This window comes from Fringilla coelebs (genome assembly GCF_963513975.1).
Source record: "Fringilla coelebs genome assembly, chromosome: 5".
In the NCBI taxonomy this organism is placed as follows: Eukaryota; Metazoa; Chordata; class Aves; order Passeriformes; family Fringillidae; genus Fringilla; species Fringilla coelebs.
The window spans coordinates 7,559,027-7,583,726 of record NC_140033.1 but is presented as its reverse complement, the minus strand read 5'-3'; the positions used below and the strand labels follow the sequence as shown (position 1 = coordinate 7,583,726).

The 24,700-nt window shown below is 42.7% G+C and overlaps 2 protein-coding genes across 2 annotated transcripts; one reads left to right on the top strand and one right to left on the bottom strand.

The window, feature by feature from the left end:
• Positions 1-50: 50 nt before the first annotated feature.
• DCLRE1C (DNA cross-link repair 1C) lies at positions 51-11,563 on the top strand. Its single transcript, XM_084205695.1, has 14 exons — positions 51-170; positions 311-362; positions 1,949-2,033; positions 3,091-3,150; positions 3,796-3,851; positions 3,929-4,030; positions 4,280-4,352; positions 4,517-4,657; positions 5,175-5,276; positions 5,865-6,001; positions 6,167-6,221; positions 7,819-7,907; positions 8,733-8,833; positions 9,316-11,563. The coding sequence occupies exons 1-14, from the start codon at positions 62-64 to the stop codon at positions 10,275-10,277; spliced, it is 2,124 nt and encodes a 707-aa protein (XP_084061821.1). The 5' UTR covers positions 51-61; the 3' UTR covers positions 10,278-11,563.
• A 468-nt stretch (positions 11,564-12,031) lies between these two features.
• Positions 12,032-24,291, bottom strand: SUV39H2 (SUV39H2 histone lysine methyltransferase). The gene is made up of 6 exons (XM_084206711.1): positions 24,264-24,291; positions 23,128-23,273; positions 21,504-22,175; positions 19,074-19,220; positions 17,369-17,498; positions 12,032-15,961 (listed from the first exon to the last, which is right to left on the bottom strand). The coding sequence occupies exons 1-6, from the start codon at positions 24,280-24,282 to the stop codon at positions 15,852-15,854; spliced, it is 1,224 nt and encodes a 407-aa protein (XP_084062837.1). The 5' UTR covers positions 24,283-24,291; the 3' UTR covers positions 12,032-15,851.
• Between the last annotated feature and the right edge of the window lie 409 nt (positions 24,292-24,700).

The following is a 24,700-nucleotide window of genomic DNA, read 5'->3' as shown; positions in this document are numbered from 1 at the left end:
GGGGCGGGATCGCCTCGGGATTGGCTGGGGGCCGGGCGGGCGGAAGCGCGCGCCGCCCGCCATGAGCCGTTTCGGGGGCCGCACGCGCGAGTACCCGGCGCTGTCCATCGACCGCTTCGACCGCGACAACCTGCGCGCGCGGGCCTTCTTCCTGTCGCACTGCCACAAGGGTGAGGGCCCGCCGGCAGGGCAGGGCAGGGCCGCCCGCCACACTGCCGCACTCCCTCCGTCCGCCCCGCCGCCCCTCCCTCCCCCCGCGCGTTGTCCCCGCCCCGCGTGTCCCCCGGCTGACCCGTGCCTCTCTCCCCAGATCACATGATGGGGCTGCGGGCGACCGCCCTGAAGAGGAGGCTGGAGGGCAGGTACGGGCTGGAGGCGGGGCGGCCTCAGGGGCGGCTGGACTCAGCTCGGGGAGCTGCCGTGGGTCATAAATCCCAGCATGGGAACGGGACAGGGATACCTCCCACTAGACCGGGTTGCTCCTACCTGGCCTCGGACTCTTTCAGGGATGGGGTATCCGCAGCTTCTCTGGACAATTTGTTCCAGTGCCTCACCACCCTCACTCATTCTAAAAAATTTCTTCCTTGTATCTCATCTAGGCCTGTGCCCTTTCAATTTGAAGTCAGCCCCGTCTTGTCCACACCGTGTTCTTGTAGAAAGTCCCTCTCTATAATTCTTAAAAGCCCCCTTTAAATATCAAACGGTAGCAGTAATGTCCTCCCAGAATTTTCTTTTCTCTAGGCTGAAAAGTCCCAGCTATTTCAGCCTTGCCTTCAGAGGAGAGGTGCTCCAGCCCTCTGAGCACCTTGGTGGCCTCCTCTGGTCCTGCTCGAACAAGGTGCCTGTCCTTGCTGTGCTGGGACCCAGAGCTGGCTGCAGCACTGCAGCTGGGGCTCTCAGGAGTGGAGCAGAACCCCCTGTCCTGTCCTGTCCTGCTGCCCAGTGCTGGTGATGCAGCCCAGGATAAGATTGCCTTTCTGGACCGCATGTGCACACTGCTGGCTCATGGCCAGCCTCTCATCCTCCAGTACCCCGAAGTCTTCTGCAGTGTTGCTATTAACCCGTTTATCCCTCAGTCTGTTTTGATAGCAGGGTTGCCCAGACTCAGGAACACTTGGCCTTGTGGAACTCCACCATGTTCATGAGCTTGATGAGGATCTCTCTGTTATTCCCTGGAAGTTTTCAGTGCTGTGCCTGTGCAGTGAAGGGTCCACCTGTGCTCTCTGAGGTGTATAAGCAAGCAGGTAGCCAACAGTTTGAGGGAGACAGTTATTCCCCTCTGGCCAGCATGTGTGAGACTTTTCTGGGATACTGTGTCCAGCCCTGGGCTCCCCTGGATGGTAAATTTGGTAAATTGATAGGTGCTTTGGTCAGCATCAGCACGCTGGTCTGGGGCCAGGGCCATGTGATGTGTGAGGAGAGGCTGAGAGAGCTGGATGTCTTCAGCCTTAGGAGTAGGAGACAATCATATATCACTGCTTGCAGGTAGGGGTAGAGGGGATGGAGCCAGACTTCTCTTGGAAGTGCATAAAGAAAGGGCAAGGGACACCTTTTTCACCATGAGGATGACCAAATGTGGCAATGAGCCCAGGGAGGTTATGGACCAGTTCCTAGGCTCTCTTTGATTTATTACATATTGCATTTCCTCTGATGCAAGCAGAGAATCTCTTTGCTCATCAGATCTCTGTGCATCAGCTCAAGCTTCATAAGGAGTATTCTGTGTTCTGCTGTGTGCTGACTGTCCCAAATGCCCGTTCCAGGGCTGTGTGCAGGGGTAGAGAAACAAGCAGATAGGAGCCTGCAGGCTTCCAGCTCTGCGGGTCTCCTCACATGAGAGGTTTCTGAGGGCAGGGTTTGGTGTACTGGGTGCCAGGTGCTGATGTGTCGTTAGATTGTTCCTCATGTCTACTTTAAAAAACACTTATCTGTGTTTTTTTTCTCCTCACAGCTTGAAAGTTAAACTATACTGCTCACCAGTAACTAAGGAATTGTTGTTGACTAACTGGAAATACAAGTTTTGGGAGAATCATATTGTGAGTTTGTGTTTATTTTGAAAATAGCACTTTCCAAGCAGTGATTCTGAGAAAGTAGCAGCTCTCTGCTCCTCAGAAGTGTCTGAATATTGGTGTCAATACAGTGTTTCAGGGCTTGAGTACTTCCAACAATGTGCCTTTCTTGCTGCTTGCTATGTGGCGTTGGTTTTTTGCTGTTCGTTGTTTAATTATTCTTTCCCCCACAAAATTTTTCCTTTTCTCTCAACTTCAGCTTTACATGGCCTTCATCCTTACATTGATCATTTGTACATTTGAATTTGTATTCATTTTCTTACCTTGCTCTTACCTTGTTCTCTTTGCTTCTGTCCTTTATTTCTCTTTGACTTCATTGAAAGTCTCTTATTGCTTGGAGTGTATATAATCTGAAGTTATATGAATTTCTGATTCCTTTTTGGAAAATGGACTATAACATGAAGAAGTTGTAGTATAAAATCACTGAAAAACTTAATAAATTTACATGATTTCCAGTGTTTGGAGCCAGACTGCAAAAAAATCAGTGTACAGGTGACTTGAAGTTATTTCCTTCCCTTTGCAGATGCAGGCATTATGAAATGTTTTTTTACAAAAATAAAAATAATTATCTCTGCACAAATACAGGAATACCTGCTCCTGGTGATTTGTGGGCTCTGCTTCTGGTAATAGGGGGCAGTGGAAAGTCCTGCAGCACAGAGCTGTTCTAGCAAGATCCACTGCTGTGGGACTGGGATTTTGGGCTTTGCAGTCATCCAAAAATAAGGCATGTGATCCATCCAGAGGAACAAGAGCTGTTGCTGATAAAAGTCCAACATGCTCTAACTCTTTTAGGCATGCGCACCTTGCCTGAGGTATCTCTATTTAATTTTTAGATAACTTTAAGGAAAATTTATTCCACTGGAAATGGAAATTTATGACTTACTATGGGAAAATTAGTTTAATTTTACAGGCTTAGCATTAGCCACAGTGAGTGCTACAGATGTCTACGTAATAAATAACTAGGCATAAACATGAAACAGAATGTTTAGTAAATCCTATAATGCAATTAATCATTTTGTTACAGGTTGCATTGGAAGTTGAAACACCAACTCAGATTTGTTTAGAAGATGAAACATCTGGTGAGGTAAGTTACAGGAAAAAAAGATTCATATGTCAGTCAGGGGCAGTAATGCTGTTTACGTGAGTACAGGAAACACAGCTGCAGCATCTGAGGTGCACAAGCTATTTTTAAAATGTATGTGCCCCTCCTCTCCTGTAGTGACAGAAAAAGAGGTGGTAGTTCTAATCTAAAAAAGGCTCAATTCAGACTAGATATAAGGAAGAAGGATTTTACAAGGAGGATGGTGAAACACTGGAACAGGTTGCCCAGAGAGGTGGTGGATGCCCCATCCCTGGAAACATTCAAGGTCAGGATGAGACTCTGAGCAGTCTGATCTAGTTGAAGATGTCCCTGCTACTGCAGGGGAGTTGAACTGGATGAACTTTAAAGGTCCCTTCCAACCCAAACTATTCTGTACTTGCTTACCAGGAACCAAGGAAGTAGAACTGTCTTCTGTCCAACTTGCTTTATAAGCACCATATAAGCACTTGGTCCTCTCATCTGCCATGACAGGATGGTGGTTGCAGTGTGAAGAGACTCTCTGGTTTTAATAGCAATGCCAAATGCTGTAGGAGACTGTGGGGAAGAATGCATTGCTCTCACTGTGCTGACAAAAGTACTGGTAGTACTTACTACAGTCTGAAAATAATGCTAACCCCTCTCTTCCAGAAAGAAGATGTAGTGGTGACACTTCTGCCAGCTGGTCACTGTCCAGGTTCAGTCATGTATGTCCTTTCAATACTTTAAATGTTTCACTACCTGGAATTTAATGAGGAGTTTGACCCAAATGTTGCTTCCGCAGGTTTCTGTTTGAAGGTGAGAATGGCACTGTGTTGTATACAGGGGATTTCAGGCTTGCAAAAGGAGAAGCAGCCAGAATGGAGCTTTTGCATTCAGGGACCAGGTGAGCTATTTGTGGGATATAAAAAGAACAGAAGATCATATGGCATGGACAATTTGTCTAGGTATTCATTATTTTTTCCACATTTTTTATTCTCGATTAAATATAATTGCAGTACTGCAGTTACAAGCCCCCTTTGACGTATTCTTTGTAACGAAGAGGTAGAATTACCTCCTTTTGAAGACAGAGGAAGTGGTGTGTCTTAGCACTGTGGTATAATGTTTACTCTGATATTACATATCTATCCTCCAGGGTAAAAGACATCCAGAGTGTGTATTTGGACACTACTTTTTGTGATCCCAAGTTTTATCACATACCAAGCCGGGTAAGTCTAATAAATTGTCAGAAGGAAGGTCCTTAAAACTGTTAATTAATTAACTACCCCTTTGTTAGGAAAGTCTTACAAGGCAATGCCATTTTGCATTACTAAATCACAGCACTTTGAAAGTATTTTCCAAGATGGTTGACAGCACTTTCCACACTTTTCAGGAGGAATGTTTAAATGGGATCTTGGAGTTAGTGCGAAGCTGGACCTCACTGTCTCGTAATCATGTTGTGTGGCTGAACTGCAAAGCTGCTTATGGATATGAGTATTTATTCGTAAACCTCAGTGAGGAACTTGGAATCAAGGTAATGTTTCTCTAATTTCTGCTTTGGAACAGATCCTCAGTAATGATTGTGGCCAACACTGAATTGGCAATGGCTGTTCAGAGGGCTGCTCTATGTTACAGTTAAGCCTGTTTCATAAACTTCCCTTGAAAAGTGCAGTTGTGCTCAAAATGAGGTAACTAGTTGACTTCAGTCTGGAACATCTGGATTTTCCAAAAAGAAGTGAATTCCCAGTTTTTAAGCTCAGTGTTTACCTCACTCCCTTTTATTTTGTGAATGATAAAAATAATTTGCTTACAGCATTAATAGTATATATATTCTGATTTTCTCATGAGTATTCATCCTTCTTCAGTATAGGTAATATGTTCTACTTGTTCTAGATGTCCAAGTTTTGGCTGACACATCTCTGCTTGGACATCATTGGGAATAATAATTTAAATACCTGCCAGCATTTGGGCAGAGCAGAATCACATCTATACAGCTGCTCCAGCTGCAGTCTGGCAACCACTAATAAACAGTAAACTCTGGCTTTCTCTAGGTGCACACAAACAAACTTGATATGTTCAGGAACATGCCAGAAATCCTGTGCCATGTTACCACAGACCAACGCACGCAGATTCACGCCTGTCGACATCCTCGGGTGCGTTCGTTCTGCAAAGCCTTCTCTGACCTTGCTCTGAAAATGTGGTTGTAGGTGCTGATGTCTGGGGCCTCTTGGGTTAGTGAAGACTGGTGAAATGGTGACTTAATGTGAAGCAGAGTGAAAACCTTAGTTCGTGGGTTGAAGTTGTTTTGTTTTTTTAAGGAAAAAAAAAGGGAAAAATGCATTAGCTTACGCTAGAAGTAATTTAATTGTATTTGAAGCCTGAAAATTCTGTTTTTAAGTGAAGTGAGAGAAGCAGCAGAGTAGAACAATCAGGTGTTACACATTTCAGTCTATCAAAAGCAGCTCAGATGGTGTCTGTGTGGTTTTAGCATGTGGCCATCCATTTCCAGGATGTCTCTCAGGCTGGAGGCTCCAGCTTGGGGGAACACAGGTAGAACCTGAGATGGCACACTGGGCATTGGTCTCTGATTGATGTACTTTTCCAGCTGTACTACAGAACCAAGGTGTGACAGGGTCTTTGAAGGGAATTAGAAGTGAGAGAGGAATGTGGTTTGGCTAGATACTATGCTGCTTAATTTCTGGGTAAAAAAGGTCACATTAAATTTTACATCCATTGGACAGGATGATGACTGCTTCCGAGGGAACAGACTGCCCTGTGGGATGACTTGTCTCAATGGAACTCCCCTGCACGTAATCAGCATCAAACCCTCCACAATGTGGTTCGGGGAAAGGAAAAAGAAAACCAATGTAATAGTGAGGTGAGCATTTGGGCCACACAGAAACCTGTTGTTTCAGGTTTGTATCTTACCTGATATGTGTATAATTGAATCTCAGAATGTACTTCAACAAGAGTAGGTTATGCTGGTCTGTTGACCAGGAGGAACAGCAGTTACCTAATTTCTGTGCCTCTTCTGTTTTTTCAGAACTGGGGAGAGAACATACAGAGCTTGTTTCTCTTTCCACTCTTCGTACAGCGAGGTTTGTATACTTCTAGTACTGAGTATACATTGTTGAAGAAAATGTAAAAGAGTTTTGATTATTCTGGAGTGAATGATATGATTTATTATAATAAGAAAAAAATCCTCTCAGTAATAAGATGTAAGGAGATAGGAAGTTCTGAATGCTGAAGACAGAAATTTGTTTTAATATAGCTGCAGAGGAACTTGTTAAAGTAGGGCAGAATTACAAGCCTATTTCCTGTTCTGTTCTCAATGTATAGGTCACTTCTACAATTGCTTTGACTTCCTTTCTATTTTAGATTATTGTGTAACTATGCAATGCTTAAAGCATGAAGTTTTAGTTTAGAATATGTTGTTTATCTGCTGTGACTTAGATTTGGGTGGGTTTGCCTTCTTTTCTCAGCCCACATATTTAAACCAAATTTTCTCTCATCCTGACTGCTGCTCTTGCCCCTTTTCCTGTGTTAAAAGACTAAAAGGAAATTGGTCATGGCAACATCTTCCCCACAATCATACACTTTCATTTAACATGACTCGATACAGCTCTAAAAACACTTTCTCCTAAGAAACTGAAACTGAATCACTGCTAACAATGACCTGTCACAAAGTCTTGCACTACAAAATGGGGGAAGGCAGTACTGTTTTTAAGATCCTGATGAAGTTTAAATTTGCTCTGCCATGCAGAATTTTTAACGGAGGCCCCAGTATGGAATTTGCTGGTGGATTATGGCGGGTAGTGTAACTCTCTAACACTCCTACCTCCACATGCAAAAACAGATGTCTCCTTGTCTTGGTTTGAGACAATTTAAAGGAGAACACTCAGGAATGAGTTGTCTCTCTTTACAGGTTCAACTAATCCCTTTCTGACAGTAAGGAATGAACAGGAGTAGATGGAAGTGAAAAAACAAGAGTTTCCTAACAAGGGCACCAGCAACAGGAAAAAAATAACAGTAAATAAGTGTTAGATACAAAATTGCAATAACATTATGGGTCACCCCAGGGCAGTCCTGCTGTCTGTACAGATAGCTGTGTAACCTGCAACCTGCAAGTGTTTCCAGTGCTCAGCAGGAGTGCCCCCAAAAGCCTCAGCAGGGGTGCCCGAAACTGGACACAATTCCTGAAGAAATTTTCTGGAGATTATCTAGAAGAAGACAGAGTAAGGCTTGGAAAAAACAGTGTGTTTTGTCATAATGGGATTTTACAGGGTACTTCAGGAGAGACTTTAGGAATAGGAAAGGAATACCTGATCTGCATAACTGGAGACTTGAACTCCAGTAAGAAAAGTGGTATTTGAGAAGATCAGCAGCAGTAAAGACAAGGAACCACTGGATCACATTCCAGGTCTGCCCAGCCATTTCTTTCAGGGACAGTGATGGTCTTGTGTAGTAATTGATAATTGCAGCAAGGTGTTAGGTGAGGCTGAGTTCTCAGCATCCTTTCAGGCCTGTTTCCTTGTTCCAGAGATACCCACTTTGACAGAGTTGTGGGCTGCACTGGTCTTTTCATAAAGACTTCTAGAAGTATTTTTGGATGTGCTTGCATCAGTGCTGCCTTTAAGTGACATTCTTAACTGTTGATGTAACTTGTTAAATTGCTTCTTCTTTTCTGGAATTCAGATCAAGGACTTCCTGAGCTATATCTGTCCTGTGAACGTGTATCCCAATGTACTGCCAGTGGGTGGGACAGAGGACAAGGTTATGGAAATGTAAGTGACAAGGGGCTGCTGGAGGGAGATGATCCAAACTCTGTTCCTGTAAGGACAATTCCCCTCCTGAATCCCAGCCTCTCAGGAGGGCCACTGCCTTTTCAGATTTTTTTTTTCTATATTCAGTCCCACGGACTTCGGCTTTCTGAAGCTGAATCTCAGAGTTTGTATTCTACTTCTGTCTGTGTGTAGAGGCTTTTCTGCTGGTAAACTCTGTTTGGGAGGAAGCTGAATACAGATTCATCTGACTCTGTTCTGTGACCATTTCTATTTGTCATTGCTACTTCTCAAAAGTTTCTTTTAAAGGTGGTTTCTCTGGGGACTTGAACTTCTCCCCTGCACAGCATCAGAGAGGCCAATTCTGCTGTGCTGCTGTAGATGCTTGCAGCTTAAAAAGCACCCTCAGGGAGCAGGAGAGCTGTGGTGTGTCAGTCTGGACAGAACAAAGATCCCTGCTCCTTTTTCCTTTCCTCCTCAGCAAGAAAGGAGAGTTCCACTTGATAATCACTGAATAAAACTGTAGTCAGATTTTGAACCCAGTCAGCTTGTCTACTGTAAGGAAGGAACTACAAGATAGTTTCCAAAAAATGTACATTTTTTAAGGTAAATATATTGAAAGGACAGATTTCTACCTTTCAGCTGCTGAAGCTCACCAATGAATCAAGGATTTTGCCCTAGGTATTGCTGCCTTTGCTTTAACATTTTTGCTGCAGTGCCTATGAAAGTCATGGAGCAGTGTACTTAAAACAAGTTAAAGGATTTACTTTTGCTCCTGAAAGCATCTGCTGAGTTCTAAATATTAACTGGTTTTTTCATTCCCTTCAGATTAGAGCCATTATGCAGGTCATATAGGAGAATCATGGAACCCAAGTACAAGCCCTTAGGAACACTGAAGAGAGCCCACAAGAGAGAATTATCTGATACAGGTAAAGGTTCTTCTGCTGCTACTGCACCTTAAATGAAAGTCTGAGACTAAGCAGAGGTGCCAAAAGCTTTGGTGTTCACCACAGTCTGTCTGTGTGTTCACAGCAACAGCTGGAAAGGAGAAACAGAAATTATGTGAACTTAGGTCTTAGGAGGATGAGAGAGCACTAACTGTATGAAAACACACTTGTTTGCAGTCTTAAAATGTACTTAATGCTTAACAGCCCTGTAAGTTTTTGGATGGATTTCATTCCCTCAGTTCCAGAACATCCTTAGGAAAGCTTGTTCTACCTGTCTCTGTGAGGCACTGTGCTAGACAAGGCAAGGCAAACACTGTCAATATCATCCTGCAAAATCTCCAGCTGGGTTAAAAAATATTTCCCTCAATTTGTATTAAATGAATTTTTATTAAAAATTTGCTCTCAATAAGACTTTAGCAGAGATGTGAATTTTTCTTAGTGATTTTCTGTTTGTTTCTTGCCAGATGAAGATGATCTCTTTGATTCAGAATTAATTTCTACGAGGCCTAAGATTCCAAAACAGCAGAGAGGCGAGTTCAGGCCCTCCAGCACAGGACAGGCTGAAAACTCTGAAGGAAACATTAATGAGAGCACAGAAAGTTACAAAGGGACCACAACTTACACCTCCCTCAAGGTAGACTTTGTGGACTGTGAAGAATCAAATGATGATGATGATGATGAAGATGATGAAGAACCTGAAAAAAATACAGCTCAATTTCTTTCCCATGAGCCAGATGCCACTTCCACAGCCAATTTCAATGGAGTAACTAGTGACCAGCAGGAATCTAATGCCAATGTCCCTTGCTGGGATGAATTTTTTACAGGTAATAAACTAGAGGAAAGCTCTGAAAACGAGGACAACCTCCCATCTTCAGCAGATGCTGGCGGGTCCCAGTCACTCTTCAGTGATTCAGATGGAGTAAGTGACTCAACACACATCTCCTCCCAAAATTCTTCTCAGTCAACACACATATCAGAGCAGGGGAGCCAGGGCTGGGACAGCCAAATGGACACAGTGCTCATCACCTCCCAGGAGAGAAATGCCCTGGACCTCAGCACAGGTGGGAGCAGAGCAGTGGTTCCTGTGCTGCAGGAGAGTCCCAGGGACAAACAGCTGGACAGCAGCAGGGGGAAGCCACCAGGTCAGGACAGACTTTGTGTCCATGATGGTGCCTGTGGCTTGAAAAGCAAAGGCTGTGAGAAAGCTGCAGACAATGGCACTGCCCATGTTCAGGATGTGCTGGCAGAAATAAGTGACAGCTCCAGGACTCCTGATCTGGAGCTGAGGAGGGACTCCCAGAGCTCCTCTGACTTTGAAATTCCCTTGACTCCTGGTGCTGAAGCGCCTCAGCCAGATAAACTGCACTATTTATACAAGAAGCTTGCAGCAGGTGAAAACATAATCAGTGAGAAAAAAGTCTCCTGAGAACAGGTATAACTGATGACCTTATGGTAATATCCAGCATGTCTATTAATACCTGAACTATTTTTCTCTTTCCTGCTGGTTACTGTCTGCAGCTATGCTGAGTCATGCTTTATTCAGAAGTATCTTACTGTCAGAACCAGGAATTTGCAGCCTGTGTAGCTTTATTGTTCCTTCCATGAAATGCTGAAAAGGAAGTATTCCCAGGAGGGACAGTAGAAGTCTTCTACCTCCCAAGGTTCAATTCTCCAGGACTGTAAGCAGACAAAAAATGGACCAGACAAAACTAAGGGTAGGATACTAAATGAAATTTAGTGTTTATCATGAGCTCTAAGAGTTTGCCTTTTTAATGTGATCTCAGGTTTTAATAAAATAGCACACTATTAACTGTGGGGAGGAAGATCTAAGGATGACCATACAAACAAGGCAGTTGTAATTTGGTTTTAATCCCTATTACTATTGCTTATGATTAGTATAACAATTTAATCAGTACTCACTGCAGTTATTTTAAAAAATAACTGCAGAACAGATTAGAGAATTACTGAGGTTGAGAGGAGTTTTTAATTTGTTTTAAATCAAATTGTTCATTTCAAAAAGTCTTTCTTGACTCTGAGCTTTAACTCCTGAGTTAGGTACTGCAGACTGCTGTCTATGCTTCACCTCCAACTGCAAACAACTTGTCATCACTTCCTCTGTGTTTTGGTTTGTTCTGAATTTCTTCAGAAAAATTTAAAATCCTGTGGTTCTCAGGTTACCAGCCCTATCCTGCTCTGGCAGGTAACTCAGCCACAGAAGGTAACCTGGTATCCCACACAGGCTCTTGTACTACGAAATTTCACCTCCTCTGCAACACTCTACAGACTTCACTGTTTTAAATCAAGACAATATTTTCTCCCTGCACATGTGCCACCATAACTCTCTGCCAAAATTCTTAGATTCTAACCTAGAAATGAATTCAGGTTTTTCCTAGAGTGCCTATAAAATATCTAAACCACAGAAGTAATCTAAAAATCCCTGAGGTTTTCCACCCATGGTTTTAAGTCGCAAAGAATTAAACATAATTTAGCACAACATCCCTCCCCTCTGAGTTTGCCTTCCGTTGTTGTGCCATGTTTAGTGACGTGTGAATGTTAAACCAACCAGCATTCTGCCACAGGGAACAGAGGCAGGAGGGACAAAGCATTGCCATAATCTGTGTATGATCCTAAGGGTATTAAAGATCCATGTATTTTTCCACTGTTACCGTTCCTGCTGTTTGTGGGATTTGTTAACCTAAACTCCAAAAGTGATCTACCATCTTTGGGGGTTTTTTAGCAAGTCTGAGTGAGTGGAACTGCTGTTGGAACTACCTCTGTGAATAAAGTCAGACAAAACAGAACCTCTTCTGTTGGCTCATTTCATATCTGAAAACTGTGCATGTAAGTTCAAGGCTGCCTTTAACAGGATGCTCAAATACACAGGAATACAGTCTGTTCAGGCAAGTGTAAATTTATACCAGTTCTCACCAGCCCTAAACTGAAAACACATCACTTCCTCATGGTACCTCTGCTGGAGTCCTTACACTCCTAGAAAATTTGGGCACAAGCCAGGAGTTAAGAGGTTGCAGTCTTAAAGCAAATGCTACAACTAATTTTGACAGGCTAATTTTTTTTAAAAATGACAACAACAAGAGAAAAACTAAATTTAATTTATTTTATCAAAAACTATAGGAAGACAGCAATACTAGAGATGACACAGTATGAAAAGAAAATGTTCCTGAGCTTACAAACTGCATATTCTAATACAGTTCCTAAAACATACATTAAAAAATAATCAAAAGATTGACTTAACTTGGAGATTAAATAAATAGACAATAGCTTTTCTTACAGGTGATCTTGCAGCTTTAGTTTTGCTACAAAAAATAGAACCAACAGAAAAAGAACAGCTGGAGGGCAGGCCACAGGTTACCAGCCCCCAAGAAGTGCATACACACGACTGAATTGGTGACCATGACGATGCCAATGGACCACAAAGCAAAACAAAGGCAGAAGCTGGGCTGGTTTAGCTTCCCTAAGAAATTGAACACAGCTATTTCTCCATTTCCAGTTTGGCAATTTTCTGCCAAACTCATAAAAACAGTAAAAGGAGGTTTAAAAGTGACACAGTGTCCCATTAAGCTAATTCACTGACTGCAATCCAAATACACTGTGAATATGTAAATATAAAATACTGTTCAAGGCTCTTGTGTTGGAAACTGGATCCACGGGTTTCCTTCAAATAAATACAAAATACTGCTACCTCCCAGAACATAAATTAACAGTTCTTTATTTATGGCAGAAGATAACACACATCTCCTTAACAAACAGCAGCGTTATTCCAGTGCTGGTGATAACATTCTGTGCCTCTGGAAAAGCAGACACCGCACTCCAGTACAACTGCCACAACTGTTACCTTCTAAAACGCATCTCCTTGCAATATTTAAATCAATCTGAGCGTGGGGGAGACAGAGCCTGGGGCCTGCCCCGTGCCCGCGGCACAGGCAGGGCTGGAGTAAGGAATCCACCTCCTGCCGCAGCCGCTCCATCCTGCAGGGACAGCGCAGGCTGCAGACTGCGGGGGTTCAGGAGCTGGAGCCTGCACATTCCATCCACATGGAATGCACTGCTCATCTGAACTACATGCAAGAGAAAGCACTAATGACTCCAAACAATGCAAGATCATCTTGAGTTTGCTGACATTAAAGCTCCACATTCCACTTAAAACTTTAAATTAAAAAAAAATTCATTAGCGATATGGCATGATAAAAACTGACGAGATTCAGCATTTATCAATTGTGGATACAGGTTAGCCTGATCACATCAAATACTTTTAAATCAAAGCAAACTTCCTCCTATTCATTAAGCAATATAAAGTCTCTATTTCAATGTGTATCTCTGTATTGTAGATTACAAAGCTCACACAGCATTTCCAGCAGCCCATGCTCTTCACCAAAAGTGTAAAACTGTTTTTGGCTAGTAGCATATAAAATGTCATTTGCTACCAAAGAGCCAGATCTTCAGTACAAATGCAACTGTGCTTCTTAAGAAACAACCTTGAAATGTTCTTTTTGAAGTGCTAATAATTAACATGGAATTTAAGGCATTTTCTAACAAATTAAGTAAACAGTTACATGCTAGGTACTTGACTTCATTCACCTGAGCCAACAGCTGTGCACCTTATAAAGGTAACTAGCTGACCTATGATACATAGCCAGCATCCAGCTATGGAGCATCCATTTATGGAGCAACATTATTCTGCCTGACCCTGTCAACATTTACATGACTGGTAAGCAATATGCAAGTTTTACAAGCTCTGAATCCATGAGAAAAAAGCATGTGGATCATAACTAAAGCATGGACCTTGGCTGTAACTCCACTCATCACCCACCTTAACTGCTCTTCAGTGGTTCTGAAGCCAAGCAAAACTTAGCATATGTTATGAATAGATTGAGACAACTTTAAGATGATCAGGAAAAAAAAAAGATGACTCAAGCAGCTGAAGAACATTCTCAGCCTTTACGTTCAAGAACATCTTACAAATGCCTACAGCAACTGGGTATACTCACCCCTAGTCTAACTTCACTGAAGTTAACATTTTTGCAACCAGAAAATACAGGCCTAGTATCTTAGAAATCTGTCACTAGGTAAAAAAGACACAGTATGTAAAAATTTAACCAAAGCCAGTTGTGAATATACATCAATCCCAGGGCTCTTTTGCACCTAAAGAGATAACAGACCATATCTCCACACTGCACTGGCTTTGTTAGACAATGGGCTGCTCTCCTTAACCTTTTGCTATCTATTTCCACATTGTAGCCAGCAACTTGTTTCAGCCACGACTGCCAAATTTCTGTAATGAAAACAAACAGCAAATGTTACTTCTGACAATTCCATATTTACAAATGCTCTGTGGAACTGCAGTCCTCCTATAGAATCCTAACTAAAAATCAGAGCATAACAACTGAAACATTCTACATAACATCAGCTAAGAAGTTCAAGTTTTACATTTGGGATCTGTTAATACCAATTACAGAATCACAGAATCAATTAGGCTGGAAAAGGCTTTTGAGATCATCGAGTCCAACCTATGACCAAACACCATCTTAACAACCAGACCATGGTACTGAGTGCCATACCCACCCTTTTTTAAAACACCTTCAGGTTTAAATGCTCCTCTCTGAGCAGCCCATTCCAGTGTCCAATCACCCCTGCTTTGAAGAAAATTTTCCTCATGTCCAACCTAACCACCCCCCCCAGCACACCTCGAGACTATGTCTCCTTGTCCTATTGCTGGATCCCTGGGGGACTGACCCTCACCTGGCTACACCCTCCTGTCAGGGGGTTAGGGAGAGAGATGAGGTCAGCCCTGAGCCTCCTTTTCTCCAGGTACGTGATGGAGTGGCTTGGTGAGCTCATCTGCCCGCTCCCTCATCACCCTAGGATGGATCCCATGGATTCATGAGCATCTAAGTGACTCAGCAAGCCTGTAACTGCTTCCTCCTGGATTACAGGGGGACTCTTCTACTCCAGTTCAGGAGGCCAGTTGTCCTGAGGACAGAACAACTGTCTAAATGCTGAAATCTGAGGCAAAGAAAGTGTAAGTTAAGTACCTCAGCCTTGTGCTCATCCTTGGTGACCATATTCCCTCACTGTGTTCAACAAAGAATGGAGGTTTTCCTTGCCCCTCCTTTTGCTATTAATGTATTTACAAAAACAGTTTTTACCATCCTTTAAAGAAGTGGCCATGTTAAGTTTTAATTAAACTTTGGCCTCCCTAATTTTCTTTCTGCAATTACTCCCTTTGCATGGAGTGCCATGGACATTTTACAATTTGCATTCCTGTGAACCTTTATTTACACAGTGCCTCTCCTTAATCCCTCCCCCTGGTGCCATAAATGTTATTGCTAAGATCTTCAAGCTTTTCTTTATATAACAAAAAAGCAAAAGAACTGTCAATGAAGATTTAGAATTCAAATCAAATGCCTCCTGACTTCTCAAGGTATAGAAAACACGTAGCTTGAAGCTGAGTTACAGGAGGTTTAGATTGGATATTAGGAAAAGGTTCTCTCACCCAGAGGGTGGCTGGGCACTGGAACAGGCTCCCCAGGGCAGTGGTCACAGCACCAAGCCTGGCAGAGTTCAAGAAGTGTTTGGACAATGCTGTCAGGCACATGGGGTGACTCTTGGGGATGTCCTGTGCAGGACTAAGAGCTGGACACGATGACCCTTGAGGGTCCCTTCCAATCCAGCTTATTCTGTGATTCTAAGAATATTCAAATCAAGGTACATTTTCGAGTTTTCTTTACATACATTTTACGGCTTCCTAAACAACTGCTCTAGTAAGCTGAATTTTTAAATCCCCATTAGCAGTCCTGTATTGGCTTGAAACACTACAATCTCTTTCTTTGGCCAATGCCACTTCAATTACAAACACAATACCTTGTTTTCACCATCCTTATTTAGACTAGATGTAAGAATACTTGAATATATGTGTGAAAGAAGATTCTTCTTAAAACACAATAAAAAAGAACAAAATATTTGTGACTTTGGATACCCAAACTCAGTTGAGATAACCTCTGCAACACATGGCTCCACATTTACAGACAGTTCTGATGCTCTTTTTGGATGGGCTAAGACCTTCAGCAGAGTCTGAAGTCAGATCTATTGAACCTGCAACACAGATGAACACAAGTAAGGACGTTCTAAAAGACAGACCAAGATCATGCCCAGTATTCAAAGAGCTTCTAAAGGGTTTCTAACAGCCCAGTTTAAAGAGCTGTGTGTGAAGCTTAGATTCTACTGACACCCTTGTTACAGCTATTTGTACAACACCTGGCATACACATCAGAATCCAAAACCCAGACTAGATCTTTGTACCCCCCAGGTATCCACATGGATCAGCTGAGAGTGCAGCTGGCCTTCAATGTCAGTGTCACAACAGAAAGAAAGAGGAGTTTTAAGATTCAAGATCAGTTTGGCAGTGTGGTGTTTTAAGCCCAGATGGCAATGAAACACCACGCAGACACTCGCTCACTTCCACCCCAGCGGAGCAAGAAGGAGAACCAAAAGTAAAACTTGTAGGTTGAGATAAGAACAGTTTAAAAATTGAAACAGTAAAATATTGTAATAATTATGATATTGTAATAAGTATAGTATTGTACAATATTGTAATAATTATGATCTGATGCTGATACTGATTATTATTATTAATAGTAGCAGTAGTAGCAAAAGAAGAAACCAAGCATGAGTAATGCACATACAATTGCTTACCTTTGGCTCATTGGTGCCCAGAGGCCATCCCTGAACTCTGATCAGCCCCTTCTGGATATCTCCCCAGTTTCTACACTGGGCATGACATTCTCTGGTGTGGAATATCTCTTTGACCAGTTGATCTGTCTATGCTTCCTACCAGATTTTTTTTTTACATTTTTTTGAGTATCTCCTCACTGGTAAAGCATGAGACACAAAAAAGTTCTTGATTTAAGAAAACATCAGTGAATTATCAATACTATTCTCATAGTGAGTCTAAAACATAGCACTGTACCAGCTACTAAGAAGAAATTAACTCTATCCCATCTGAAACAGCTGTTCCATAGGACCTACATCCACAGCTGAGGCTTACTGGACACCAGAACTCAAACCTATGGTGCCTCATGCTGCTGAGCTGTTACAACTGCCTTAGTATCTATCTTAGTAACTATCACTAGCAGACTACACAGCTAATAATTTACCTGAAATGCTCATTTGAATAAAGGAAAGTTTTATTTAAGAGCAGCCTGACCATTCCTTTGAGCATTCCTGGGACAAAGCTTCAAAATCATTTACTTCACCAGACAGTCCAGCCACAATCCCTGATGTGCTAGGAGCACTGAGGGAGGCAATGCACTAGAGATGCAGGCAAAAGCTTCTGGGTGTGCTCCTCTCTGCACTACACGTCATGAGCAATGACTGTTCTGAAAGCCAGAGCTATGTTATAAAAAGCTGTGCCTGAGCTGAAATGCTACCATCATTCAGGCTGCAGTAAAACCCACCAGCACCCCAAAACTTCCACAAGAACCAATGTAAAAATGTGCAGACCTTTCATCTGATAGTCAAAGGTTAGCTCTTCTCCAGCCTTGATGGTTCGGGTAGAGAACAGCGCTATTCGAGGAAGACGCAAGTCGAGGTTATCAATAAACACATTGAAGACTTGAAGATTCGGATCACACTGTAAGCAAGAATTAATGCAATTTCTGTATAGAAAAATTAACATTTAATATCACTGAAGTGTTTAAATAAACCAAGGTCACAGCAAAGAAAGAATGGGTTCTTGTCTCAGTGACAGAAGTCTGCAATTATCTTCTGAAATCAACAAACTGAAATAATGAAATAATAATTCGTAGCTCAGATTTAAGTCCTTCCAGGAAGGCAACCTTTGCACAATGTGGAGACTACACTAATATGCAACAACCTATAAAAAAATGGCACCTTCAAAGGTGACAACAAAAATGGTGACAAAATAATTAGAGCCTACTCTAGGCCAATGTAGGCTAACATTCAGAGACTAGTATGTGCCAACAAAACCCATAAAAAGAATTGAAGCTGGAAGAAAACTAAAAATAACCTAGTGTTTCAAGCCTCACAAACTCACTGCTCTGTAGTGGTGTTTAAGCACTGTTCCCAGGCCAGAGATAACTTCTTCATACTATGCATGAATTTCTACTGTAAACTGCAAACCTGCTTGGCTTCTGAATTCCCTGCCATGGTCGGGGTGCCAGGAGGAGGGTGAAGGTCACTAAGCTGGAACTAGAAACCACTTTCTCATTTTGTCTGGATTAAGTGTCAAAAGTCAATAGTCCCTGAGACTGTTAAATTCTGAATGGTTTTTTTGTTCTTTAACAGTGAAATATGTTAAAGAATCAGAAGTGAAGTTACAGACTAAATCTAAATTTACACTGAAGACCGAGAATACTTCACTCCCATTTGCAAAAGTGAAGAGCAACTGTCTGTATCTAAAACTCTCCTTCATTCTTCTCCCTGGCAAGCCTGCATGAAATACAAGTATCATCATCTCACAGACCTGAAGGCATGAATTTTCTGTATCTGTAGAATACTGACTGCATACCTCACAAACATTTGATTAGTAAGAAATAATAATTTTTAGTTCAAGAATCCTTACAAATGCAGCTCAGCTTTCTTGCTTTAGGTACTTCAGTCGAACTTCAACAAAACACTACAAAAACTGCTTGTTAAAATTTACTTTTGAGTTCTCTGGCAAGTTTAGATTAGGAGGAAAAATTGTATTTCTCTACTGTAGATACCTAGGAAAGTGCAGGAATTTTCTCTTTTTTTCCTCTACCAGGTTTGCACGATGAAATTCAGAGTAACATTCCATCCTGCCCAGCTACAAAATAACACATCAATTCCTGTCATCTCTGACTCCTGGCAAATTTCATTAAGGAACTGTCACATGTAAAGTATTTTAGGTACTCAGAAAAAACACACCCAAACCAACCCTATTTTGGTTGTCTAGAACCAGCTGATTCAGTGAAAACTCCAGTCTTATAGGATGTCCACCTCAGGCAGCATCTCTCCCCCAGATTTTTGTAGGCAGTCTCAATCCAAGTAAGGCCCAGTATTCTGTTCTATTTATTACATCACCTGATTAACTGGACTGTGCTGGCATGTAGCAAACTACTCCAGAAAAACTGTGAATATAGTAAGGAAATGTTTACATTAGAAGACATTTCTAGCACAATTAGAATAATTCTCCAAATCCTTAGTATACAAAACAAGTTCTTACACTGTGGTTCACAAAGTGGGACACATTTCCATATCGAGCTGCATCTACTGTAAATTCATCCGAGTCATAGTCCAAATCAAACAAGTATGTATTTCCCTGGTTGTCATAGAACTGGCCTCTCCTCTCTGCTTCCTCACTTGTAATCACCTAAAAAAAAAAAAAAAAGGAATAAAGAAACCTGCATCATATTATTAATTATTACTAAATCAAAACAAAAATCACAATTAAGTTAGGAAAAAAAAGTTAGAAAAATACTTTGCAAAAAAAATACCACAATAAGTTTTTGATGTTGAAATAGCATTCCATCTAATGAATGAAGAATACATAAGAGTACATACAGCTGAACTAATTATTTTTGATTGAGGCTTCTCTGGGTGCAATTTGTCTACAGCTGATGCACAGTACTACCTTGTCTCTGGAAAAAAAAACCATATCAGCATCCTCTACTAATAATTTTGATGATGACAACACAATCAACTGTTTTTACTGAAGTTTCTATATACACACTTTTTCCATTAGATCCAGAAAGCCTCATTTATTTCACATAAAACCAAGATTCAACCTTTTTCCTTTGCAAAGATGATCAACAGGTATCAGTCTTTAAAACCCAGCCATGATACTCATTTCCTCTCTTCCCAGAAGCATCTCTTCCTGCTATTTTTGACTGCAATGAAAGATCCTATTCACTGCAGCTCAGACACATCACAAAGCTCAATCTATTCAATTAGGCAAGTGTGTCACTGTCAACAGATGAAACAGCTTAAATAACTTCATCTGCAGCATGTCACATTAAACACATTCTGTTGTGCAGATTTGGCAAAGAAATCATAATTTTGCAGCAAGAGAGATACAAAATGTGATGGAATTGGACAACAAATCCCTCTAAAATCTGACAGATGAGATCTAAGAAGTCAGCAGTAGATATTAAGTAGATTCAGGTAAAACAGTAAATACATACTCTTTAAGCAACAAAATTATATAATCACCTTTCAGTGAATGGAGTGTATGACCTTTTGTATATATCAAGGAAATGGATGAACATGAGAAGAAGCATTGGAGCAGGAAGCATGGAGGAAATCTACTTAAAAGCATAAACATCTTACAAAGGGACAGAAGGAAATACTTTGAGTCAACATAGTAGCAAGGCAGATTTGTGTAGAAACCAAACACACTGTAACAGAGAGGCTGCCAGGAACTGCTGGTGCGAAGAGCCCTGGAACAGAGCAGAGGCTGAAACACATAAACACAGGGCAGTACAAAACCTCAAGAGTAACTCAAGGTCTGTATTTTATAACATAAAAGTTCTCTTTGAAATAGTATGAGATTGAATAAGCAGATAATGTCCGTACTATGAATCTTACTCTTGCTGTTAATCAAATGCAATAAATATGCTTGGAAATACTATCTTAGAAGTGCAGACAAAACAGAAAAGAGACTGAAAGTCTGTGCAGGGAGTTTCAAAACAACTGTGCTTTGGGAATGGCAGAAAACTACAAAAAAGATGATCAGGGAAGAATGAAAAATATGATTGCCATGAAAGAAATTAAGGACTTCTATTTAGGAATACTATTAGGGCATGTATCTAAAAGAATTCTTTAGTGCCATATCAGATAAATACTCTCTTTACTTTTGACCTTTTGCAACTGCTCTGGAATGAAGAAATGTTCTAGACAACATAATTTGCTGTCAACTTGAATGTCCCTTTCTCTCTACTCAAAAGCAGACTGATCTCTTATATAGTAGAATTGCAGAGTATCCTGAGTTGGAAGAATCCCACAAGGTTCACCAAGTCCTGGCCCTGCCCAGGACATCCCTATAGAGGAATGGTTACAGAGTAGAGGTCACTTTGACCCTCTCTCATTAGCGGACCCAAAACTGGGAAAGTACCAAACCTAGCTTATCTGAGTTCCTTGCACCTGCAAAGCCATTATGTCCCTGAACAGAGCAGTAGTACGATAACAGTAATGAGGATGAGACCTGAGAAGTAGAAATCTAATTTCTCAAGAATGAGGAAGAGCTGATATTGTAGTATAACCAATAGATTGTTTAGCTTACAGAATATGCATGAGCTTATTACATGTTGTGTATAGCTTACAGAATATGCATGAGCTTATTACTTGTTGTGTATAAAAGTCTGGTGCTTATCAATAAAGTTGGAGCTTGCTGATTCTTACATTAAGAGTCCCAAGACTTCCCTCACTGTGACACATCCCCAGGAATCACACCATGTGCCTTATGGTCCAAACACTCCATGAACTCTGTCAGGCTTGTTGCCATGATCACGTCCCTGGAGAGCCTGTCCCAGTGTCTGACCACCCTCTGGGTGAAGAAGTCGAGAAGTGTGAAAACTGAGAGAAAGCTCATTAAGATTTTATCTAACATTTCCTTGATTGTATGTAATTCACCTCTACAAGATAAATACATACATACCTCTCCAACATACTCCATCACAAAACTGTTGGTTTTAATTTTCTGGAGGGTTTTTACTCCCCAACCACGGCCGTTGTTGGTTCTGAAGATGCAGAGGGAGTATGGGGTCCCTTTCTGCACAATTCTATTGGGGCAGTCAGGCCCACACCTACAATATGAATTGCACTCATAGATGGGCAAGCCAGGCTGGATTTTCAATTTCTTACGTTTATTGTAAGCCAAAATAAATCCAGCCTCCTTTGGACAGCACTTCTCAGCAGGGCAGTCAGCACATTCACAGCCAGTTGTTATTCCATTGAGCACATTTATTCCTGGAGCAGGTTTATACTCATTGATGTAGTAGAAGTCTAAAGGAGGGCCTTCAAGATCCACAGTGTTTTCTACCAGAATCATTGCTTTGTGATTCTTTTTCCTGTTGAGTTCTTCTTTCCACCTCTGCAGAGCTATTCTTTGTTTAGCCTTCTTTACAATATAATCTGCAATTGCAGGTTTCAGAGTTTTAACGTGGTTTCTCAGTTTCATTGCTTTGCCTCCTCTCCCCCGAGACAAGTATTCATTCTTGTCTCTAAGAAAATTCTGAATAAGCAGAGGGCAATTCAGATGTTTCCGAGGTTCCCAAGTATTTGAAGATTCTGGCCATCCTTTCCATTTCACAAGATAGTATGCTTTGCCCTTGAAATACAGAAACAGATACAGATTTAGCCAGAGCTCATCTTGCTGAAATCCACTATCACAGAACAACACAGACAACACAAGAGCTCTGGACTTAAGGAGCAGCACGTAGGGCAGAAGGCCTTGATGTCCCCATAAAAATTACAACTGGGGAGAAAGAGAAAAATCAGGTTGTTTGCAAATTAACTTATAGCACAACTTTGCATACTTTACAAATTGTCTCTAGGGGCAAGGAAATCAAAAGCTGGGATGAACTTTGCTAACAGCATACCTGGAGGAGGAGGAGGAAGCTAGTTTGTCAAGGCAAGTGGTAAGTTATGCTAACTCGCTGTATGACTCGTATGCAAAAGCAGAATGCAGTCGTATCACATACAGAACAAAAAAAAAATGCAAAATGCAGCAAAAAAAAGTCTAAACCCCACTATTGGTCATATCAACCATTCTCCCAGAACACTAATTAATTTGATAAGTGTAATATTGTATTTACAATGAAACAGCATACATGTTGCACTTATTTAAAAAGGACAAATAACTGTAACAAGGACAAATCTTGAGACTGAATTTCACAGGAATGCATTTGCAGCACATGGCCCTAATTCTTTGTCGAACAGACTAAAGAATCAAGAGAGAAATACACATTGTTGTCTGCAAATAAAGGAGAGGCATCATAATTCATACGGAGCTACCACCCTAAAGCATCAGATACACAAAGGTGAAACATTTCAGATTCTAAATGTCTGTAATTTCAGGAAAAGATCTTCCTCCCACACACTGAAAGTAGCAGTTTACACCACTTTCTATTTGCAGTTTAAAGTTTAAAATATATTTAATTTGATGCCATCAAAAGCTTTGTCCTTACTGTCTGATTCTTTATATTACGAGCAAAACTACCTTTGGCTTGCTTCCAAATTTCAGCTGAAAGAGTGATCAAATTGGTCTGTGTTTCTCTTACCTCTTCTACCTTGTAGTCACACAAATATTCCACCTCATAACTCTTTAGACTCCTGTTGGTGATTCCAATGGATTTACATGTGAGATTTTCCTTCCTACATAATTCTTGGAGGGTCTCAAGTGAAGCTAGACATGGCACATACCAGGCTACAATAAGAAAATTGGTAAAGAATCCTATTTAATGTCTCAGCTAAATTGAAATCATTATGCCTCATCCCAGAGTCCCCACATTACCATTTGTGACAGCAGTCCACGAGTCTCTTGTACAACTGCAGCATCTCCAACTCAACCCTTCTCTAACGGGTCAAGTGAAACACGTTAACGATTCCCTCCCTGCACCTTTATCCTGTACAGTACGTACATGTCTAAAGAGGGCAGAGACTTCCACAGGTGAAAGATGCACTAAGCACCAGCAATTTTTCTACAATTTACCGCATCGCATAACTGAAGCACGGCAAGCAGGAAACCTCCATTCTTTAACAAGACCGCCAAATTTCTGTAGTCAAGCGCAACTGAGTACTTGCGATGCAACCATGGTGACTGGCCGAGGAGATAGAGACCCACAGCCCTGATCCGGAAGGATCGCGAGTACCCTGTCAGCCAGGCGGATTTAGAGGGACGAGACACCCCGCAGGGCACCAGCGCCCGGGAAACCCCGGGATCAAGGGGCTGGATGGAGTCCAGAGCGGGAGCCGCCGGCCGCAGGGCCGTGCCCGCCTCACCCCGGGGCTCCGCGGGGCTCTCCCGCCCGGGCCCCCGGCGCAGCTCACGGAGCTCGGGAGGGGGCGGCGGTGCCTTTCCCGCGGCCGCCCCGGGATCCAGCGGCTCTCCCTGTTCCAGGGTTACCCCAGGCACCTCCCGCCCTCCTCCCACAGGTCCCCTCGGGCAGCGGGCAGGATCCTCAGGGAAGCGGGCAGGACCCCCAGCCCTCCCCGCCCGCCGGGGTCAGTGGGCAGTGGCGGTAGGAACGGTCCTGACAGAGCAAGGCGACAGGGACCAGTAGCGGCTCCCACCGCCGAAAGCGAGCGGGAGCTTCCCCACCCGTCCCTCCCCCCCGTCGTCCCGGCCCGCCAGCGCCCGGCCGGCAGCAGAGCCGCGGGCGGCAGCGGCCCCGTCCCCAGCCCGCTGCCCCCTCACCTCCTCGCCAGCCCTCCATGTTGGGGGGTGGGGGGGCCGCGCTAGGGCAGCGCCGGCTCCGCCCCCCGCCGGAAGGGGGCGGGGCGCAAAGGGCGGCCCGGGCGCGCGCGCGGCTCCGCCCGCCCTCCCCTTTCCCGCCTCTGCCGTGAGGGGGCCCCGGAGGGGCGGAGCCGGGAGAGCGGCTGAAAGGGAGCGGGACGGATTTAAAGCCATTTTGCTTTTGTTCTTACAAAGCTCTGCCGTGCCTGGGCCAGGCGGGGGAAGCGCGAGGCAGCTTCTTTCCCGGGCCCCTCAGCTGCAGAACTGAAAAGAACCTCGGAGAAATGGTCCAGGCCCTTCTTGTGGACGGGGCGCGGGGGGGCAGTTACACCGTCATTACACCTCACTCCACACCCAGGCTTTCACTGAACACCTCAGGCTATTTAATTAAACATTCA